General features: G+C 42.1%; 1 protein-coding gene across 1 annotated transcript in view; it reads right to left on the bottom strand.

The window, feature by feature from the left end:
• Nucleotides 1–229: 229 nt before the first annotated feature.
• Nucleotides 230–20082, bottom strand: part of TBX4 (T-box transcription factor 4) — a 245895-nt gene continuing 226042 nt past the window's right edge. Inside the window, exon 9 of the mRNA XM_073617960.1 lies at nucleotides 230–1741. Coding sequence (XP_073474061.1) covers nucleotides 1119–1741 — 623 coding nt within the window. The 3' untranslated portion in view covers nucleotides 230–1118. The remainder of the gene's footprint in view (nucleotides 1742–20082) is intronic.

Raw genomic sequence — 20082 nt, 5'->3', positions numbered from 1 at the left:
CCTAAGGACATCAGCAAATGTATGAAAACTTCTCAGCTACAGGACATATTTTAACAAGGCATGAGTAAGTATCATAACAACAAAAAATGACAGACAACACAAACATTTGTATGTGTAATTTTAACCTCTTTTACATGTTTCAAATATATATTGCTTATTCTTACCCTCTTCAGTCTATCTTCTCTTATGGATGGAATTCAAATGAAAAAAACAATCATTACGCAAACACTTAAAATCAAATCACAACATCATTTTAATGTTTTTCACCGTTCCAGAGGAAATAAAAATGACCAATAAAGAAACAAAAATTCTATATTATGTCTGAAAGTGTGGCTACTTTTCTGAAAAAAAGATTTATGATTTATGGATGCAATAGATTGGATATAGTCTTGAAATTTAGACTTGACATCAGCTTCAGTTATAATTTATAGCTCCAAACACTGATAAACGTTATTGAAAACAACTGGAGCTGCTGCATCATCAGAAAATGTGCTTTTATCCCCCTTTATGCATTATAGGCAAAATATCTATGATATATCTTAAAAATGAAATTTCCAATGTGTTTGGATGAAGCTGGATTTCTCATAGATGGTATAGATTATGGTCTGATAGATATAAATGCTATTTTACTTACTTCCATTAGCCATCTTTACTTTACTTTTTTTTTCTACATCAACATAAAAAATCTTAAATAGATGTCTTCAAAAACCCTGGTAACATTCACAATTTTATTAAGCATATCATCTGTAAAAGCAAAGCTTCAACGCGGCCTCATTTTTGATAGATATATATATACTTTTATATATATATACACATATGTATAGATATAAATAGCTATTCAGCATGCAAACATTTTAGTGATTTCATCATTGTATTTTTTTTCTTAATCCTACAAATATCTGCTATGGCACCTGTTTTGACAAACTCAATGTTGCATACATGGTAGACACAAGCCATCTTGATGGAAAATTTTACCCTGTATAGTATTCCTTTGGAATCATGGAAGAAGAGTTTACGTAAGTGCAGAATACTCACAGGTGTTAACACAACATAGAACAGATTGTCTTGGTCAATAGAACATGACTGGAGTTTGAGTATTCAGTCTGTTGCAGCTGCAGTCATCCATCGGTCCAGTTTTCCACAGTCCCCATGCCTGAATGATACTGTAGGGATGATTCTCTAGATAAAGAAAAGCTTTGAGAATATAAAAACTCATTGGCTGTGTTTATGTGAGGAGATGGAGGTTTTCTTTCACACAGAGAAGGGTGAACTCTCTCTCTAGGAAAAGATGAAGTGGGAACTCTTTCCCGTACCTGAGACTGTGAAAGCTGATTGTAGACACTAAAGTGAGATTCACTTGAAGGCTGCGATCCTTGGCTTGCAATTGTTGGAAGGCGAGGCATCATGGCGGTGGTGGAAAAATGAGTCGGAAAAGGCTGGTATGGTACAGTTTCCATTGTTTGGACACTATAACTTGTGTAAGGTGCAACAGAAGTCCACATATTACAGCTTAACGGTGGGGGTGGTGGAGGTAAATCATCAACTCCTGACACTCCGCCAATTTCTGGTCCTGAAGTAGAGTACATGCATGCATCTCTGGGTGTCACATCATTGCGATAAGGTGGGCTCAACATCTGTTGGTCGTACGGTGGAGGGGATCGAAAGTAGTGATCGTCTGTCATAGAAGAAGAGGGATCTAGGTAAGATCTCTTGCAAGGAAGCTCAAGGTGGCGTGCACCCTCTGTAAAAGAAAGAACTAAGCATTTAGAGAAGTGCTTAATGCATGCCACGAAACTTCCTGTTTCATTTGGAAAGTTATATATGACTCAGTATGATTCGTCAATGCCATATTGGGAGGTGGTAGTACTACTTCAACATAATGATTCTGTATGTTTCAATGTGAGGCATTTATCAAAACTGCCTTGTTCTCTGCAGTTGCTAATATGCTGCCTTTTTTATTTTTAATGCAAGTTAGGGGCAGATTTAATTTCTATTCACAATTTACGTGTTTAATTAGCCACGTTTAAAAAAAGAGCACATTAGCACGCTTTTAAAAAGTGCTTCTTAGCACTTCTAGGTTGTACGTTAGTTCTGAGGTTAAGTTAATTTTGCTAAATATATGCTCACAGTTGCTGCACAACTGGGAAAATAGGTTTACAATTGCTTTTTGGCACTAGTACACAAAGCTAAATCTGTAATTTTGGTCCCAAAACAGGCCCTAATATTAAAGCGGTAGTAAACTCGGTGCATACTTGCACATTATGTGAAACTTACCTTAAAGCGGCGCACTGTTACCTCTGACAGGGCTTTTATCTTCATCTGATCTTCCTTCCGGGTTGGTGGGCTCTGGCATTTTAAGTGTTTGAGCCCCGATGACGTCACTCCCACGCATGCACGTGGGAGCCGCTGTTCACGGCACAGGGCTCTGAAGGAATGGCACAGGTATGCTGTTCCTTCAGAACGCATACGCCAGTGACATCATCGGTGGCTTCACAAGTAAATAACTTCTAAACTGTGCACATTTAGGAAATATTTACTGTACTTATAGGTAAGCCTTATTATAGGCTTACCTATAGGTAAAAATGAACCAAGGGAGTTTACTCCTACTTTAATGCTAATATTTTAAAATGGAAATTACATGTTGTTGGATACACAACCATGTTAAGAAAAGGTCCTTTGATGTATTTTAATACTAAACATGATGCAAAGAGAATTGTAGTGATTCATCATGACTTGTCAAATCTGGCTTCTATTATTCTAACATTAGACTAATTAAAGCCAACGCTTGATTGGTTAAGTAATCACACCCTACATGTTAGAATATTATCTTTTAACTGCTTCAGCCCCGGAAGATTCTACCTCCTTCCTGACCAAAGCACTTTTTGTGATTCGGCACTACGTCGTTTTAACTGACAATTGCGCGGTCGTGCGATGTTGCACCCAAACAAAATTGACGTCCTTTTTTTCCCACAAATAGAGCTTTCTTTTGGTTGTATTTGATCATCTCTACGGTTTTTATTTTTTGCGCTATAAACAAAAAAAGAGTGACCATTTTGAAAAAAAAACACAATATTTTGTACTTTTTGCTATAACAAATATTCCCATTTTTTCTAAAAAAAGCAAATTTTTTCTCAGTTTAAGCCTATATGTATTCTTCTACATATTTTTGGTAATAAAAATCGCAATAAGCGTTTATTAATTGGTTTGCGCAAAAGTTATAGCGTCTACAAAATAGGGGATAGATTTATAGCATTTTTATTATTTTTTTTTTTTTACTAGTAATGACGGCGATCTGCGATTTTTATTGTGACTGCGACATTATGGCGGACACATTGGACAATTTTGATACATTTTTGGGACATTTGGCATTAATACAGCGATCAGTGCTATAAAAATTATAAGCATTGATTACTGTAAAAATGTCACTGGCAGTGAAGGGGTTAACACTAGGGGACAATCAAGGGGTTAATTGTGTTCCCTAGTGTGTGTTCATCGAGACCGCCAGGCACTCGCATCGGCTCCGGGGCAAGCTGCAGGGGCGCACGCACCCCTAGTGGCCACTAGAGGGAGCGATATAACATAACAGTGATTCGAGCAGCCGAGCCATGTTGCCGTAGTACAACTGCGGTGGCTGGTCGGCAAGCAGTTAAAATAAGCCCAATATTATTATTTACTAACGCTCTGCATTTAGTCATTTTATGGTGTATAGTGATGGAAGGACTTTACTGTCAAACAAGTTTCCTATTTTCACACTACAATATGTACCAAATAGAAATAATTTGCTTATCCATTTGCTTTTGCTTTTCTACAGTGGTTGTTTATTTCTTAAAGCACATTCAAAAGTAAAAAAGTAAATCATACTAGGATTCAGGGTAGATCAATCATTAAAAAAAAGAAAACTGGAAGTCTAATATCTAAAATAAATGTTCAGTTGTGTTCTATTATTCAAAATAGGTGGCTGGAGTAGAGATGACTTATAGTGGGCTATGATAATGAATTATGCAGAGTTTTTAGATAAGCTGAAATCACAGTTTATCTTTACTGTAGACAGCAGTGTAGGCTTTCCACTGCCATTAATTTTGGGGCCAGTTAGAAGTGATGATTATTTTCTTTAATAAATCCAGTGATGTCTTTGTTTGCTCTGGTGGTTCTGTAACAGCCCACTCATTAATTTCTGTAAAATTATTAATAGTACTAACAGCCATAAATACATACTATCAAATCCATTTTATTATTAATATTATTATTATATGCAGCAAATAATATTTGCCTTAACCTGTAGTAATTAAACAGACTTTTGTTGTTAGTTTGCTCTAAAGCAGGACTATTTTGACTATATAAAATAGTTCCACTAATATTACATTATCCAATTTTGTCAATGCCATGAGAGGTACTATTAACCAAAAACCAGGCTCTTTGTAACAAAGATTATGAAGGAGTTGTTTCTGTGCCCCTGGTCGGATCTGCACAAACTGTCCTGCTGTAAGATATTTCTTAAACAATGGAAAACATAAATATTCTGTTCACCTAAGTGTGCATGTTTATACCTGTGAGGGAAGGGAAGAAAATAGTTACTAGACCCTTGTGGTGCCAGCTCATTTTGGGAGAAAACAACAAAATCAGCTCAGCTGATCAATTTGCCTATAAGAACAGTTATGCCCTGTACACACGGTCAGATTTTCCGACGGAAAATGTGTGATAGGACCTTGTTGTCAGAAATTCCGACCGTGTGTAGGTTCCATCACACATTTTCCATTGGATTTTCCGACACACAAAGTTTGAGAGCAGGATATAAAATTTTCCGACAACAAAATCCGTTGTCGGAAATTCCGATCGTGTGTACACAAATCCGACGGACAAAGTGCCACGCATGCTCAGAATAAATAAAGAGATGAAAGCTATTGGCCACTGCCCCGTTTATAGTCCCGACGTACGTGTTTTACGTCACCGCGTTAAGAACGATCGGATTTTCCAACAACTTTGTGTGACCGTGTGTATGCAAGACAAGTTTGAGCTAACATCCGTCGGAAAAAATCCTAGGATTTTGTTGTTGGAATGTTCGATCAATGTCCGACCGTGTGTACGGGGCATTAGAGTGTACCTGGGGAAGTTGTAGAGTGCCCATAGATATTTGATCATTTTTCAATCTGACTGTAATGGGTCATATTGGGTGATGATCATCTAATGTCTGTGGCATATTAAAATAAATTTGTCAGATTGAAAAATATAGGAATTTTAAGTTATATGCAAATCTTGCCAAGTTAAATGTGGCCTCACCTCCAAGCCTTTCTATTTGCCCATGATGGATGGCCTCACAGATCAATATGAATGTTATTATTTTTATTATACAGGATTTGTTTAGCGCCAACAGTTTGCACAGTGCTTTACAAAATTAAGGCAGTCAGTACAGTTACAATATAATTTATTACAAGAGGAAACAGAAGGCCCTGCTCATTAGCACTTACAATCTAAGTAGGAGGATCAAGTGACACAAAGGATAATTACTATGGGAGAAAAGCTGATGGCGACAGTAGAAGCATAGTTTATTAGTTGGAAGCAGGATAGACTTCTCTAAAGAGATTGGTTTTCAGAGATTGTATAAAGGTGGATAAAGTAGGAGATAGTCAGATAGATTGGGGTAAGGAGTTCCAGAGGATGGGAGAGGTTCTGGAATAGTCCTTAGAGCAAGTATGGGAGGAGGTGATGGGGGAGCTAGAGAGCAAGAGGCCTTGTGAGGACTAAAGAGAACTGTTTGGTTGGTATATAAAGACAAGGTTAGTGATGTAGCAGGGGGGTAGAGTTGTGGATGGCTTAGTAAGTTAATGTTATTTGGTGAGCAGAAGCCATTGGAGGGATCAGCGGAGAGGGGTAGAAGACACTGAATGGTTGGTAAGGCTAATAAGTCTGGCAGCTGCATTTATGATTGGCTGAAGGGGGGATAGCCTATGTTAAGGTAAGCCATTGAGAAGGAAGTTGCAATAGAGACAATCAGAGAGGGAATGAAAGCTTTCAGTTGTCATTTTTTTCTATAAATCTTTATTTAGACAATTTTCCAGACATAACAGACCCCCGTTCTCCCATAATGGGAGAAAGGAGCAAAAAAGTTCCTAAATCACTAAAATCCATCCCTAGTCTAACATTATGAAAATAAGCTGTATGAAATAAAGGTCTGCTTATCAGTACTCAAAGAAATAACAGCTACAATTGTTTATACGTGTCATGTAGTAACATCTGTCCACAATGACCAGGTATTATAAAATTGTAAATAATTGTCGTTACATGGATATCTCCACTCTTCTGCCTGTTGTATTTCTTGCACCTTCAATAGTCAGTCCATTAACAACCACCGATGACTCCAGCGCAAAAGTATGAAGCTTTTACCAGTGTTGCGGATGTAAGGTAGCTGAATATAGATCACCGGTGTTTGGCAGGTAACATTTTACTGAAATACATAATCAGGTCGGTTTGCCACTGAAAGGTTTATAAGTGTTTAATAGTGCACCAGCTCTCTTGTGAAACATTAAGGGGCATAATTACAGATTTTCCTAAATTAATCTGAAATTAAAAAGTTTGTGGGGGGCGTGGACGTACGGGGCATGTGAGCAGACAAGCCTCACAGAGCTCCCGCAATGCATCCTGCCAGCAATCCTTTCCCCAGCCGTTTTGGGCTTTAAAAACAAGTACCATTCGCCTTGGCTTGCGGCCAAGAATCCAGAGGTGCCCCGTGCTCCACAATCTCCCGGCACTATGACCCGCAAGAACATAGAAGAAGCGGTGGCTCGGGACAGCCAACATGGCGCAGCTACAGCTCTGCCTCAATAAACACAGCGGGGAGCCGACAAGACTCTGGAAACTGGGGCCAAAAGTAAGTTTACCTGTTCCGTGGGAAAAGATAACCCAAGGGATATACTGTACTACACTAGAAAGCAGTCTGAGCTGCAGGGCCAGGGAATAGCCGAAAAAGACATAGATCTCATGTAGGCCTGCATGAGACTGAGTCAGAGCATGGAGCAAGGCAGACGTCATGTCCCATGACGCCATGCTAGATTCTGAGCAAGTACCATGCCACAAGGAATCTCCTGAGGGGGAGGAACTGCCTACACTGAACCAGATTCTACAAGCTGTGCATAAGTGTACAGCTTCTGTCAATGTGGTGAAGCTTGGGAGGCTTGACTGAGGAAGTTGCCCCCCATGACAAGATTTGCAAAAAATCCAATAGAGAATCACTGTGGCGGAAAGCCACATAAACGACTGGAGGACAAACTTCCATCCCTGATCCCTGAATCTCACTCCACTTCCCGCCTAGCGACAATAACAAAGATAATGCTGATAATATTGAAAAAAGGCTGTGACGCAACAACATTTGCATAGTGGGGCAACTGTAGAAGGTGCAAGGCAGAGATCCCACCGAGTTTGTCGAAAAAAAGAAAAAACTAAGCCTTTACGTCTCTGTTCGCAGTGGAGAGGGCGCTTTGAGTCCCTACCAGAGCTCTACTGGGAAACTCTCCCAGGTCGGTTCTTGCCCACCTTCTTCACTATTACGACAGAGACAAAGTGCTCTCCGTTGCGAGAAAAAGGCCCAACATTCAGCACAACGGGGTGAAGGTCTCGTTCTATCCTGACTTCTCAGCTGAAGTACAACATCAAAGGGCCAAGTTTATTAATGTCAAGCAAAGTTTACAGTGATTGGGGTTGCAGTATGCCATGCTCTAACCGGCTCGCTTGCGAGGTACTGCCAGGGGTTGAGCACACTTCTTTACCTTGGCCATTGAAGCAGTGGACCGGCTGGTTGTGAATGAACCCTAACTGCAGAATCAACCCCAGGAGGATGTTGATATCTGAAGGCTAACATGTTTCTCTCTTGGCTACCATGTTGTTATACATCCACCAGGAATTCAGGTGTTCACATTGGCCGGGGACTAGCCATATATGTTTCATGATTTTTACTTTGCTCTTAAAAGCGTTTTTCTTGCACGAGTAAACACAAGTGTTTTTTGATGAAATACATCTCTCTGTGGTTAGCATTGCGTGCTCTATGCAGGATGTTCCACAGTGTACCAACCGTTTTTCACCTGCATTATTGTTTAGCCAAGACTTTCCAGTTACTCGACTGTCTGAAGGTTCCATTGCTGCAGATGTCACACCCTTATTTCTCACCTCAAGTACTACTTGACCTGTATTGCTCAATGTCAGAGACCTAGCATGGGATCACCCCTACACCTGCTCTTTCATTGGACACTGAACCCCTTACAGTAAATCTTCCCTTGCTTAACCATGGCTGGTGTACCAATAGTATTGTGGAATGTTAGGGGTCTGGGTACTCCATTGAAAAGAGCAATGGTAAACACTGTTCTGTGCAAATACCATCCTGCAATTATTGGGTTGCAAGAAACGCATCTTACAGAGGACTCTTTGAGCTGAGATATTACTGAGTAGGCTGGGTGTACCACTCTACTCACACATCCTACACACAGGTCCTTAGACTTCAAGGAATTTCAGTCCAAACTTGATGACGAATGCCGCTTTGTATTTTTATATTGTAGACTGTATACTGTTAACTGTACATTAGTGATGATATATATTTTCCTCCTCTGTTCTCCTCTGCAGTGCTGTGGGAGCTGGTGTCCTTCACGCTCACTAAACCTTACATTCCTATTTATGTAATGGGTGATTTTAACGACATCCTAAATCCTAGGTTGGAAAAACATCCCCTGTTACCTCCAGACCCCCCCCCCCCCAACATAGGCACGGTATTATCCCGCTTTCTTACAGAACTAGGGTGGGTCTATATTTGGAAATTTAAACATCCAGATACCCTTTAATTCTCCTGTTTTTCTAAAACACACGCCTCCGTTTCCCGCATTGATTTATGTGTGGGAACTACCTCTGCCCTCCCCTTAGTAACTAAAATACAATATGCAACATGAGGGTATCTGATAATCCTCTACTTGAGTTGTGTATACCCCGTGGCATTTGAATGCATTTTGGCTGAAGCTACTCTCACTGGACAACACCATAGGGCACCATATTGAGCACTTCTTTCCTAATAATGCTCATCATGAAGATGGACTTGTCCAAAGGGATATGTTTAAATGCTATCTATGAGGAATCTTTATTTCCACTAATAATGCCATTAAAACTGACACCAAGGCTCACGAGTTGCAGCTTTCAAATTCTTCAGAGCAATCAAAAGCATCCTAGTTATCTGCCCAGAATGCCCTAACCAAGCTACCCAAGTCGAAGGCAGAGAAAAAACATTTATTTTCCAAAGTTACTTTTCATAAAGAGGGAGAACAGACCGGACGTCTTCTTGCCAAAATTGTAAATGTTCAACCCACAGCTCCTTCTATTGGGGCCCTGAAATTACTAAATGGCTGTATGCTCAAAATGCAGGAAGCTGTAATGGTTGAGTTGGTGGTTAATTTTTATACAGCTAGACTAGATACGGTCTCTAACAGGTGGTAATACCTTTCATGTGGTTTTATACTCAGTATTGCTATTCTGGTATGTTTTCTTGAATGTGAACACTATGTAACTTAACTGTACTTGATTGTAAGATTTTGTGACATCTCAATAAACCTTTTACATGATTTAAAAAAAGAGAAAGTTCCTGAAACCTCTCTAGCTCTTTCTTAAGACCAGGAAAAATTACCTAAGAGTAAACGTACCTGTGGGTTGGAGACAACATCATTCTCAAATGTGGCGCCTTAATGTTCCATGTTACTTATCATCACTCCTGTAATGTTAGGATTCATTCTAACTTTGCGTAGTCGAGCCTCCATCATCAGAACAAACAACATTGGTGACTGGGGGCATCCCTGCTTTGTCCCATTTGAAATGGTAAACAGCGGAGAGAGGACATGATTCACCTTTACCTGGGCCCTAGGGTTTACACAGAGCGTGGAAATCCAAAGTCAGTCCTGCTTTTTCTGGTTCAGATGATAGAACAAGGCAGGTAATGCAGTGTAAGGAGGTCCAGTGGATGATGGAAATTGCCCGTTAAGAATTGTCTCTGCCTTCCCTATCAGGGATAAACCCTACTTGATCCCTGTGGACAATCTCACATGGGAATTCTCAAAGGCGATTTACCATAATTTTTGCTAGAACCCCTATGTACACATTTAATAAGGAAATAGGAAGATATATTGGCAGAAGGTGGGGTCCTTACTCTCCTTGGGCAAAACCAATATGTGTGCGAGTAGTGCTTCTTGTGGAATGTGTCCATTCCTAGCCAGGGAATTGAAATAGGATGTAATAAATGGTAGCAGAGTATACGCATATTTCAAAAAATCTAAGCCCATTCGGGCCTGAACTTTTCCTAGATGGCATGTTTTTAAGCACATGTAGGATCTCGACCAGCAAAATGTCTCTTTCCAGGACAGAAATGGCCCAGGGAAATAGCTTTGTTGTTTTGTGATTATTATGCAGCCCTATACAGCCTGGATTCTGCCTCCTCTCCTACTGATGTTGCATGCAAGCAGTCCCGTATTGAGGCCTATCTTTCCTTTTGGGGTCTCCCCAACTTGTCTCCTGAGCAGCAGGCCAATTTGGAGCTCCCTATATCTCAGATGGAATTGTTGGCTACCGTGAAATCCCTCCCTGATTAGAAGAGTCCAGGGCCTGGCGGCTTTACGAAGGCTTACTATTTGAAGTTCTTTCCTCTGTTTCGGGCTCCTATGTGCACATTCTTCATTTCTCTTGCCACTAAAGGACATTTCCCTTAGGGAGCATCACTAGCCTACATCACGATCCTCCCGAAAGAAGGGAAAGACCATACCTTTCCCCTGAGTTACAGCCCGATTTCCTTATTGAACAGGGACTTAAAGTTATTTGCTAAAATCCTCACCAACCACTTTAAACACCTCTTTCCTGAGATAATCCATCCTGTCCAGACAGGCTTTATCATAGGTTGTGAGGCTAGGGATAACTCTATTAGGGCTCATCCATTTACCCCCCTACTTGATACTATCTACTGATGCTGAGAAAGCATCTGATGCTGGTGAGGCTGGGTCTTGGCCCACATATGTTGCGCTGGATCTCGGTGCTGTACATGTCCCCTACTGCTCAGGTCAGGGTGACCGGTTGCCTATCCCCAGTGTTCTGCATTTGGAATGGCACGAGAGAGGGGTGTCCGATTTCACCCCTCCTGTTCACACTGGTCTTGGAACCTTTGCTTCAGAAGATCCGAGCTAATTCGAACATTAGAGGGGTTCCTGTGGGTTTTATGGAACACAAGCTTTAATGTGGAAGATGCCCTTTTTCATGTTTTGGATCCCTCTTGATGGAAGAACTATCAGCCTATAGTCAAGTGTCCAACTTCTGGATCAATTATGCTAAATCTGAAGTTTTGCCAGTCACAATCCCTCCGGCTCTTGCTACTACCTTAAGGGGCCTTTTCCCTTTGCCTGGGCATCCCCCTCCAATGAGATATCTGGGCATTCAACTCACTGATTGCCTGGACACCCGGTACACACATAATGATGTTCCCTTACTTAAGAAAATTCGCCAAGATCTACAGTCTTGGAATAAGGTGACCTTCACATGGCTTGGTCGCACGAATATAATAAAGATGACAATATTGACCCACATAATCTTTCTCCTGCAGATGGTACCTGTGCCCCTACCTTGGTACTTCTTTGCAGAGCTCTGTAGCCTATTCATCAAGTTTGTGTGGAGAGGTAAGAGATCACGACTTGCCATGGCATTGCTGCAGCGATCCAAATGGACATTGGACCTGGGTATACCTGATGTTTTACAATATTACCAAGTGGTTGCACTGCTGCGTGTTTTCAACTGAAGGTTTCACGCTTCCTCTAAGTCAGTGGTTCTCAACGCCTGTCCTCAGGACCCACTAAAAGGCCAGGTTTGCAAGATAACTGAAATACATCACAGATGGTATCATTTGCTGCTCAGTGATTGCGGTATTCTAGTCTGCATCTCCCCAAGGTAATGCATAAAATCTGGCCTGTTAGTGGGTCTTGAGGACAGGTGTTGAGAACCTCTGCTCTAAGTTATATGTTCCCCTAGAAAAAACAATTGCAGGTCATAATCTGTCATACACACTGTGGTTTCCTCTAAAAGATAGGGGATTTTCTGATTGGGTGTCGCCTCTTGACTACTCATTGTCTGAAAGTCTAGGATAAATTAAAGGAACACTAAAGGTAAAAATCATGGTGGTGAGTTCTTGCGGGCGCGCTCCCGTGATACAGCCGGCGGCCATAGCCGCTCACTGTATCACTCAGCCTCGCCCCCCGGTGCGCCGCCTCATTGGATGTGATTGACAGCAGCGCAAGCCAATGGCTGCGCTGCTTTCAATCCATCCACTCTAGCCAATCAGCGGTCAGGTTGATCAACGAAGAGGATGTCGGGGGCGAGCGCGGGACTTTCGAGGGCTCAGGTAAGTAAAACGGGGGGCTGGGGGCGGCAGTATTGTCAGATGTTTTTTCACCTTAATGCATAGAAAAAATTAGGTAAAAAATTTTTTACCTTTACAACCCCTTTAAACGGGTCCTTGGCACCTTCAATATCACCGTTGGCGCCAGTAGGAGGTTTTCCTTGGTTTCCTCGTGGTAAGCAATTGTCCTTTTTGGTTCCTGGGTGAGCGACGGATTGTTACTTTAGCACACTTTATGGAGGGTCATACCCTAGTCCCACTCGCTACCGTTAGAGAAGGATATGCTGGTTTCCCCTTCGACTTCTGAAGGTATTGCCAACTTGCTGATTTTTGTTGCTTCGCAACACCATGATTCCCAGATTAGGACTACTCTTACAGAGTTTAAAAGTTTATGGGCTGCCGAAGACCCACTGCCTCATATGATTTACAGCTAAACCTAGTTTCAAGCCGTTTTATGTTAGAGAATGGGAGTGTGACCTCCAGTGTGAGTTCACTGATAAGCAACTGCATCACGTGTACCACTTGATGCACTCTAGCTCAGTGGACTCCAAGACACAAGAAAATATTTATATGCTGTTGTCTAGGTGGTATTGGGTGCCCACGTCCCTTGCTAGAATTTACCCTTCAACCTCCAACCTGTGTTGGAGGAGATATGGACAGTGGGGAACGCTCCTATACATTTGGTGGAACTGTCCATTGCTATTGACCTTTTGGTCTATGGTTCGTAAGCACGTATTATATGGTCTTGGTATTGATCTTCCCACTTCACCAAAACGCTTTCTGCTCCACTTCCCCCATTCCTATTTCTCTCTATAAGCACAGTGCTCTCCCTCACCTTCTCAATGCTGCCAAATGCCTAATACCAGTCCATTGCCCCCACATTCTGAGCAAGTTGGATTGGGTTGGGAAGGTGAGGGAGATCATGATGGCGGAAGAGTGGCTTACCACTTGCAAGGGTACCTGAGAATGATTTTGACTCCACTTGGGAATCTTAGAGGAATTATATATCTGGCTTGGCCACAGCTTCTTCAGCGTGGACATCAAGCAATAAGAAATATACAGCTTAAAATTTGTGTTAACTAGGGATACGTGTTGCAATAGAAGGAATATCAACAGAAGATTGAACACAAACAGAACCATACTAAATGCAGCCTTCTCAGTGACAGCCACCCAATGGAACTAAGGGGAGACTCCACCCCAGAGACTGCAACCCCTGTTGCTAAAAACCCCTAAATAGGATGACCTGTGGTGGGCCTATGGAGGGGAAATGGATAGACCATGTAAGAGCAGCAACCAGCTCCTACAAAACTTGCCCAGTGTAAGCTAGTAAAGTAATGTTTAATATTATCAGTCTATAAAAAGAAAACTGGCAAACAAGTATCATGACTGGCAAAAAAGTTTAAAATGGTTATAACCAAGGAGATATAAGAATCTTAGAACATCATCAAGAACTGTTCCAAGAGGCATTTTAGAGTTGTTCTAGACTGAGACCCTGAGGTAAAAGCCTCTTGCATGAGACTTCCTAGCAAAGCAATAGGGAGAACCAGAAAGCAACTCCTCCTCACTTATTCCTGGCTCCTACCGAAGAGGAACCAGGTTGATTGCAGACCAGATTCCTCTTGCAATGTTGCTCCTGCAACTCTGGCAGTTGTGGGAAGTCTCCTAGGCCCCTCCAGTCTGAAAAATTCACCTTGGTTAAATTAAGAGAGTGCTAAAACCATCCTGATCATGGAATGACGCTGTAACCCCCCTCCTTAGTAGCAATAAGTTGGAAGGGAAAGCCCCACCTATAGGTGATGACCTCCTGTCTAAGAACCTCCAAAAGGGGGCAGACAGATTTGTGGAGTGCCAGTGTGCCTCAGGATAGGTCAAGAAATAAAAAAAAGTTTGGTTCCTTCAAAGTCCAGGTGGGGCCTCCTGTGCATACCTTTCATGATGACATCCTTGTCCTGAAAGCATAACAGTTTTCAAATCACATCTCTTGGTTTGTTACCAAATTCTGAGGCACCACTGCTATATGAGCATGCTCGATTTCTTTGGAGTGCTGGAGGGGGTCTATCCAGGACTTTGTTGAGTATAATAAGCAAAGTTGGTAGCAAATCAGGGGTCTTTATAGTTTCTGGTAGCCCTCTTATTCCTAGATTTTTACTGCGACTTCTGTTTTTGTAGTTATCAAGTTGTGGAAGGAGTTCCTCAATTGTGGTCTTATTGCCCCAGCCTAGCCTGTACGGAATGCAGTGCAGACATGACCTCAGTTTGATGAGTTTCCAGGCATTACACCCTAGCCCCCAGCTGTTTGGTGTCAGATCTGAGCTCATGGGTTCCTGCCTTGTATGTGTCTTCACTTGTTTAAGGAAAGCTACAAGATCTGCTTTAGTTGAGCAATCATTCAAATATTGTTTAAGTTTCCAGGGAAGCCCCCAGTTTTGGGTGAGTGACAGTGCCTCAGATACCTCTACAGTGCAGGACAAAGAAGAGGCAGTGGGGAGCAAGGGAGGCTCACCCTGTGCTGTTGCTTCCATCTACAGGTTTTTTCTTAGCAGCATGGGTATCTCTCCATAACAGGGATGGGGAGGCAGATCTGCAAAATTGAGGCTGGCTGTGTCTGGGTTCTGCTATCAGTAAGGTAGGCAGAGATCCCCCTTTTTTAACTTTTGAGGGATCGGCAGGTGGTTCGGGCTCTCCCATTTTCTGAGGCATAGCAGCAGTGCCAATCAGTGAGGCTGACAGAGCTGAGTAAAGAACGGCTGATGGCAGGAGCTGCACAGATCAGTGTTCTCTCTCCACCATGACCAGACCATGCCTCTGTGATGTCATCTTTTGGAGCTTATTTTGCAAATATTGTGTAGGTTGAGGTGGCAAGATTTGGACAGTGATTGGATGTGAGGCTGAAAGGAGAGTTTAGAGTCCAGGGCTACGACTAGCACCCTGGCATATGGGGTTGGATCGATATTTGTGCTATCAATCTCGACAGAGAAGTCAAGGCAAGGCACTATGGGGGAAAAAATATTATGAACTCAGCTCTGGATAGATTGAGTTTGAGGAAAGGGGGTGAAATCCATATTGATATGTCTGTTAGCAAATTAGTGATGTGTGAAGAGTCTGATGGGGTGAGCTAGATTTCAGTGTTGTCAGCTAGAAATGGTATTGGAAGCCGTACAAGGCTAGCAGCTGACCCAGGGAGCAGGTGTAGATTGAGAATAAGAGAGCTCCAAGGACAGAACCTTGTCAGCTGTAAGTAACAATGAAGGTGCAATGAGATAGATAAGAAGAAATCCAACAAAGAGCACAGTCAGAGAGACCAAAGGAATATAGGTTTTTGAGAAAGAAGGGGTAATTAACTGTATCAAAGGCAGCAGAGAGTTCGTTCGAACACGCGAACACCGTTAAAGTCTATGGGACACGAACATGAATAATCAAAAGTGCTAATTTTAAAGGCTTATATGCAAGTTATTGTCATAAAAAGTGTTTGGGGACCTGGGTCCTGCCCCAGGGGACATGGATCAATGCAAAAAAATTTTAATAAGGTCAGTTTTTTCAGGAGCAGTGATTTTAATAATGTTTAAAGTCAAACAATAAAAGTGTAATATCCCTTTAAATTTCGTAGCTGGGGGGTGTCTATAGTATGCCTGTAAAGGGGCGCATGTTTCCTGTGTTTAGAACAGTCTGACAACAAAATGAAATTTCGAAGGAAAAAAGCCATTTAAAACTACTTGCGGCTATTGCATTGCCGGTCCGACAATACACATAGAAGTTCATTGATAAAAACGGCATGGGAATTCCCCACAGGGGAACCCCCGAACCAAAATTTAAAAAAAAATGACGTGGGGGTCCCCCTAAATTCCATACCAGGCCCTTCAGGTCTGGTATGGATATTAAGGGGAACCCCGGCCAAAATTTAAAAAAAAAAATGACGTGGGGGTCCCCCTAAATTCCATACCAGACCCTTCAGGTCTGGTAAGGATTTTAAGAGGAACCACGCGCCAAAAAAAAAAAACATGAGTTCGACTCGAACTCGAAGCTCATCCCTATTAGTAAGTCATATGTGAGTTTAAGTCATTGGGTGGCCCTGCCCTTGCCTATATAACAGCTGTAAAAGCCAAAAGACAGCAGTGGGTGGGACGCCTCCTATCGAGGCAGAGCTTTTTGTTTCTATCTTTCGGGTCCGTCTGGCACCGTGATTGAAGATGGATGGACATTGCCGGACACTCTTTTTTAAATAAAGGAATTGTCAAAAACTGTCTCCTGTCGTTTTTACTTTTTTGACACTTTTTTGGTGAATGGGTAATGGGTACAATGTACCCCTACCCATTTACATAGGGGGGAGCCGGGATCTGGGAGCCCCCTTGTTAAAGTGGGCTTCCAAATTTCGATAAGCCCCCTGCCCGCAGACCCCCACAATCACCGGGCAAGGTTTGTGTGGAGGAGGCCCTTGTCCCCATCAACATGGGGACAAGGAGCTTTGGGGAGGACCCCAAAGCACCCTCCCCATGTGGGGGGCAAGCGGCCTGGTATGATTCAGGAGGGGGTATGCTTGCTCGTTCCCCCCACCCTTTTCCCCACTCCATTTTTTAAAAAATATTGGCGCGGGGTTCCCTTTAAAATCCATACCAGACCTGAAGGGCCTGGTATGGATATTGGGGGAGACCCTTGCACCATTTTTTTTTACATTTTGGTGTGGAGTTCCCCTTAATAACCATACCAGAACTGAAAGGCTTGGTATGGACTGGGGGGACAACCGCACGCCGTTTTTTTTCAATGGTTTTTCATCTATATTTCCGGGAGCCAACAATACATTACAGCCGCAAGCAATTTTGAATGAAATTTTTTCCTTTAGAAATGTCATTTTGCTGCGGTACTGTAATAAACATCAGAAAGATGCGCTACTTTACAGGTAGACTAAGGGGACCCCACAGGCATGATATTTAAAGGAATATTTCATTTTTATTGATTCACTTTAAGCATTATTAAAATCACTGCTCCTGAAATAACAGTCATTTTTAATACTTTTTTTGCATTGATACATGTCCACTGGGACAGTACCTTGGTCCCATACACACTTTTTATGGCAAAAACTTGCATATAAGCCTTTAAAATTAGCACTTTTGATTTTTTCATGTACGTGTCCCATAGACTTTAACGTCGTTCTCATGTTCGCACAAATTTTTTGTCTGTTTGTATGTTCTGGTGCGAACCGAACCGGGGAATGTTTGGCTCATCCCTACTCTCCACCCCTCAGCTCACTGCATCAGTCTCCTTACTAACTTACTAACAGACATATCTTTCTGTATGTCACACCACTTCTTTAAACTCAACTTGTCCAAAACTGAGCTCATAATATTTCCTCCCCCACGTGTCTCTTCCTCTGACTTCTCTGTCAAGAGCAACAGCACAACCATCCACCCATCACCGCATGCCAGCGTGCTAGGTGTTATCCTGGACTCTGAACTCTCCTTTCGACCCCACATACAATCATTTTCCAAAGCTTGCTGCCTCAACCCCTGCAACATCTCCAAAATACGTCCCTTCCTAACTATTGGGATCACCAAAGCTCCTGATTCACTCCTTGGTTATCTCTCACCTCGACTACTGCAACTCCCTCCTCATTAGTTTACCTTTAAATAGGTTTTCCCCCAGTGCATCATGAAGGCTTCTGCCAGACTCATTCATCTTACAAACCACTCAGGCGTCTTCTACCCATCTCTGCCAATCCCTCCATTGGCTGCCACTCAAACAAATTAAATTCAAAATACTAACAATAACGTACAAAGCCATCCACAACTTTGCCCCCAGATACACAACTAACCTAGTCTCAAACTACCAACCAAATCGTCCTCTTCATTCCTCCCAAGACCTCCTACTCTTTAGCTACCTCGTCACCTCCTCCCATACTCGCCTCCATGACTTCTCCTGAGCCTCTCCCATCCTTTGGAATTCCCTACCCCAATCTGCCCGACTATCTCCAACTCTATAAATATATATGCTTATTGTGATTTTTATTACCAAAAATATGTAGAAGATTACATATCGGCCTAAACTGAGGAAAAATGTGCTTTAACCACTTCCCTACCCGCCTATAGACATATGACGTCCACAGATGGGATCTCCCATCCTGGGTGGACGTCATATGACTGCCTCGGGTTCCCGGCCGCCTAGGGGGCGGGCGCGCCCGCCGTGTTGCTCGGGACCTGGTGCATGTGCCCGGCGGCCGCGATGTCCACCGGGCACCCGCGATTGCCCGTTAACCGAGCCGGACCATGGATCTCTGTGTGTAAACACAGAGATCCACGTCCTGTCAGCTCAGAGGAGAGCGATCTGTGTTCCCAGAACGGAGGAACACTGATCGGTCTCCTCCCCTTGTGTGTCCCCTCCCCCTACAGTTAGAAGCATTCCCTAGGAAACACATTTAACCCCTCCCCGCCCCCTAGTGGTTAACCCCTTCACTGCCTGTCACATTTACACAGTAATCAATGCAATTTTATAGCATTGATCGCTGTATAAATGTGAATGGTCCCAAAAATGTGTCAAAAGTGTCCGATGTGTCCGCCATAATGTCGCAGTCACGAAAAAAAATTGCAATCGCCGCTATTACTAGTAAAAAAAAAAAAAAATTTTTTTTTAAAAATGCCATAAATCTATCCCGTATTTTATAGACGCTATAACTTTTGCGCAAACCAATCAATATACGCTTATTGCAATTTTTTTTTACCAAAAATATGTAGAAGAATACGTATCGGCCGAAACTGAGGAAAAAATGTGTTTTTTTTTTTTAAAATTGGGATATTTATTATAGCAAAAAGTAAAAAACATTGTGTTTTTTTCAAAATTGTTGCTCTTCTTTTGTTTATAGCGCAAAAAATAAAAACCGCAGAGGTGATCAAATACCACCAAAAGAAAGCTCTATTTGTGGGGGAAAAAAGAACGTCAATTTTGTTTGGGTACAACATCGCAGGACCGCGCAATTGTCGTTTAAAGTGCGACAGCGCTGAAAACTAAAAATTGGTCTGGGAAGGAAGGGGGTGAAAATGCCCGGTATTGAACCGGTTAAAAAAAAAATGGGGATATTTATTATAGCAAAAAGTACAAAATATTGAGTTTTTTTTTCTAAATTGAGCTATCTTTTTGTTTATAGCACAAAAAATAAAACCGCAGAGATGATCAAATACCACCAAAAGAAAGCTCTATTTGTGGGAAAAAAGGACGTCAATTTTGTTTCGGTACAACTTTGCACGACTGCGCAATTGTCAGTTAAAGTGACGCAGTGCCGTATCGCAAAAAAAATGGCCTGGTCATTGAGCAGCCAAATCTTCTGGGGCTGAAGTGGTTAATTTTCTTCATCAGCTCATCCCCCACAGTTATTACCTTTTGTATCACTTGACCCTCCCTCTTAGATTGTAAGCTCTAACAGGCAGGGCCCTCTTGCCCTATATTGAATTGTATTGTAACTGTACTGTCTGCCCTAACGTAAAGCGCTGCGCAAACTGTTGGCGCTATATAAATCCTGTATAATAATAATAATAATCTAAAGTAAAGTAAACATTTTATAGAAAATTAAATGTTAGTAGGCAAGATCTGGTTGAAAGAACAATGCTGGTCATTTACACTGTAATTCATGGAATCTCAGCAATTTTAAATCAAGTTTTATTCATTTTATCAATCAAAGGTTAAAAGTTAAAAGCGACTTAAAC

Source organism: Aquarana catesbeiana, linkage group LG02 (genome assembly GCF_042186555.1).
Source record: "Aquarana catesbeiana isolate 2022-GZ linkage group LG02, ASM4218655v1, whole genome shotgun sequence".
In the NCBI taxonomy this organism is placed as follows: Eukaryota; Metazoa; Chordata; class Amphibia; order Anura; family Ranidae; genus Aquarana; species Aquarana catesbeiana.
The sequence above is the reverse complement of the archived record's forward strand: the minus strand, read 5'-3'. Positions and strand labels throughout refer to the sequence as shown.